The sequence below is a fragment of the Halyomorpha halys genome, unplaced genomic scaffold (assembly GCF_000696795.3).
Source record: "Halyomorpha halys isolate HHAL.00 unplaced genomic scaffold, Hhal_1.1 Scaffold994.1, whole genome shotgun sequence".
NCBI classification, from domain to species: domain Eukaryota; kingdom Metazoa; phylum Arthropoda; class Insecta; order Hemiptera; family Pentatomidae; genus Halyomorpha; species Halyomorpha halys.
In genome coordinates, this window is record NW_027115041.1 from 599,456 (window position 1) to 601,667 (window position 2,212).

General features: G+C 34.6%; 1 protein-coding gene across 1 annotated transcript in view; it reads left to right on the forward strand.

Annotated features, from left to right (window-relative positions):
* Positions 1-1,985: 1,985 nt before the first annotated feature.
* LOC112210267 (uncharacterized) overlaps positions 1,986-2,212 on the forward strand; it is a 5,263-nt gene continuing 5,036 nt past the window's right edge. Inside the window, exon 1 of the mRNA XM_067052124.1 lies at positions 1,986-2,204. Coding sequence (XP_066908225.1) covers positions 2,060-2,204 — 145 coding nt within the window. The 5' untranslated portion in view covers positions 1,986-2,059. The remainder of the gene's footprint in view (positions 2,205-2,212) is intronic.

The following is a 2,212-nucleotide window of genomic DNA, read 5'->3' on the forward strand; positions in this document are numbered from 1 at the left end:
TAAAAATGTGAATCACGGAAAAAATGAAAGAATTGTCAATCCCTAATGAAACTTTGTTGAAATTTATAACTGTACATTACAATACATTCAGTAAATTTGATCTCTGTTATAATGGAGTGATACAGGCGTGTAGAGAACTTATGGTAGGGTAGCACTCTAATGACGTTTTTACATTAGCAGGTCTTGTGGCCATTTTCTTTTAAGGCGCCTCGGAGGATTGTCAGAAATGGAAGAAGATGCAAGGTTAGAAACAGAGTTAGGCAAAAATTATTCGATCGACTAGAGACAAATACTTAATTATTCGATTGACGATAGATGCCATAGGGCCAATTTTGAGGTTTTCGGATACGCAGAATATGAAAATGCTATCGACTTTAACATCGCGAATATATTTATTTTAACTGTTCTGATTTCTAACGTGTTAGGGTTCCATCATACGTTTAGAGGAATGCAGAATATGAAAATGCTATTAAGTTTATGATCGCGTATAGATTTGATTATCGCGTATCAATTTAGTTTTACTTTTCTGATTACCAACACGTTTAGGGTCACTTAATATGTTTTGAGATATGTAGAATATAAAAGTATTATCGATTTTAGTATCGCGTATCGATTTATTTTAACTAAGATAAGAAAACAGAAAAGTTAAAATAAATCGATACGCGATCTTAAAATCGATAGCATTTTCATATTCCGTATATCTCAAAACCTATTAAGGGACCCTAAAAGTGTTAGAAATCAGAAAACTAAAAATAAATCGATAGGCGCTTTTAAATGAATAACATTTTTATATTCTGCATATCTCAAAACATAAAGGGACCCTAACATGTTAGAAATCAGAAAAGTTAAAATATAGCTGTATAGTACTATATGTAGAGCTGTATGACAAAAAATGTCGTCTTTATACAAATACAAACGTATTCAGATGGTTAATCATTTAATTTTTTTGAATAAGTGATTATTTTCTATAAAATGGACGAATATAAAAGTATTCAAATGGTTATTCAAATTGTTTTGCCCCAAGAATTGATTATTCGTGTATAATAATGACGAATAAAAAAGTAATTGGATGGTTAATCATATGCTTTTGTAGGAATAATTGATTATTCGTGTAAAATAATGACGAATGAAAAAGTATTCGGATGGTTAATCATATGCATTTATACGAAAAATTAATTATACGAGTAGAAAATTTACGAATAAAATAGTATTTTTCTCTCGTCATTCGAATAATATTTACCCAACTCTGGAAAAGAACAAGATCCATTACCGGTATAAACCGGTGACTACTTGTGGGGTTACTCTCAATCGATCTTGAAACCCGACGAAGAAGGTGGGTACAAATATCAACGAAGGATACTAAGCAACCAATAAATTGCTTCCCGCATCACGCCGCTCTAAAGGACAGCTCATCCACCAAAACTAGAATCGTTTTCGATGCCTCGGCTGCAGCCAGTAAGAGGTCATTCCGCACGGGTCCGAAATTACAACGTGACATAAGGGATGTCACACATTTCGAAAATCATGCATCCCCACAATCAAGGATTGAGCATTTCGGATCTTTGATGCATTTATATCCACAGAAAGATGATGCGCATTGTTAGGCCTTGCCATTGTTGTACTCACCAACAACTCAAAAATAAAATCGTTTTTCCAGAACGAAAAACTATATTTTTCTGTTTCAAATAAAATAAGTTTATTCTGTCGTCATCCATTATTTCCAAAATAAAACAACATATTCTTAAAATATTCACCCCCCAATATTTTATATATTTCAGCTGGTACTGAAATTAGGCAGGAACCTCCATTTTCCCAGCCCCCTGCATAAAGACTAAGACGCGATACTAAAGTCGACAATACTTTTATATTCTACATATCTCATAACATATTAAGGGACTCTAAAACTTTCAAAGAAAGGTACAAGGTACAGGGCTTTTAAGCCCCCAGAGGAATATGGTCAAAACCACTACCCCTGTTCCAAGAACTTTTTGGCGTGGAGAGGGCAGTTTTCTACCTGTACCTTCCAACGACAGCCTCAGTCTGCACATACGCGTTTACCATGGATGTTCGTCTAATTGAAGAGATCTCTCGATGGCCTATCCTCTACAACACGTCATGCAAGGAGTACAAGAACGTACAAATGAAGAATCGTGTCTGGAGCGACATAACTAGTAAGCTTTTCGGAAACAGCAACGACATCATAGGTGAGTAC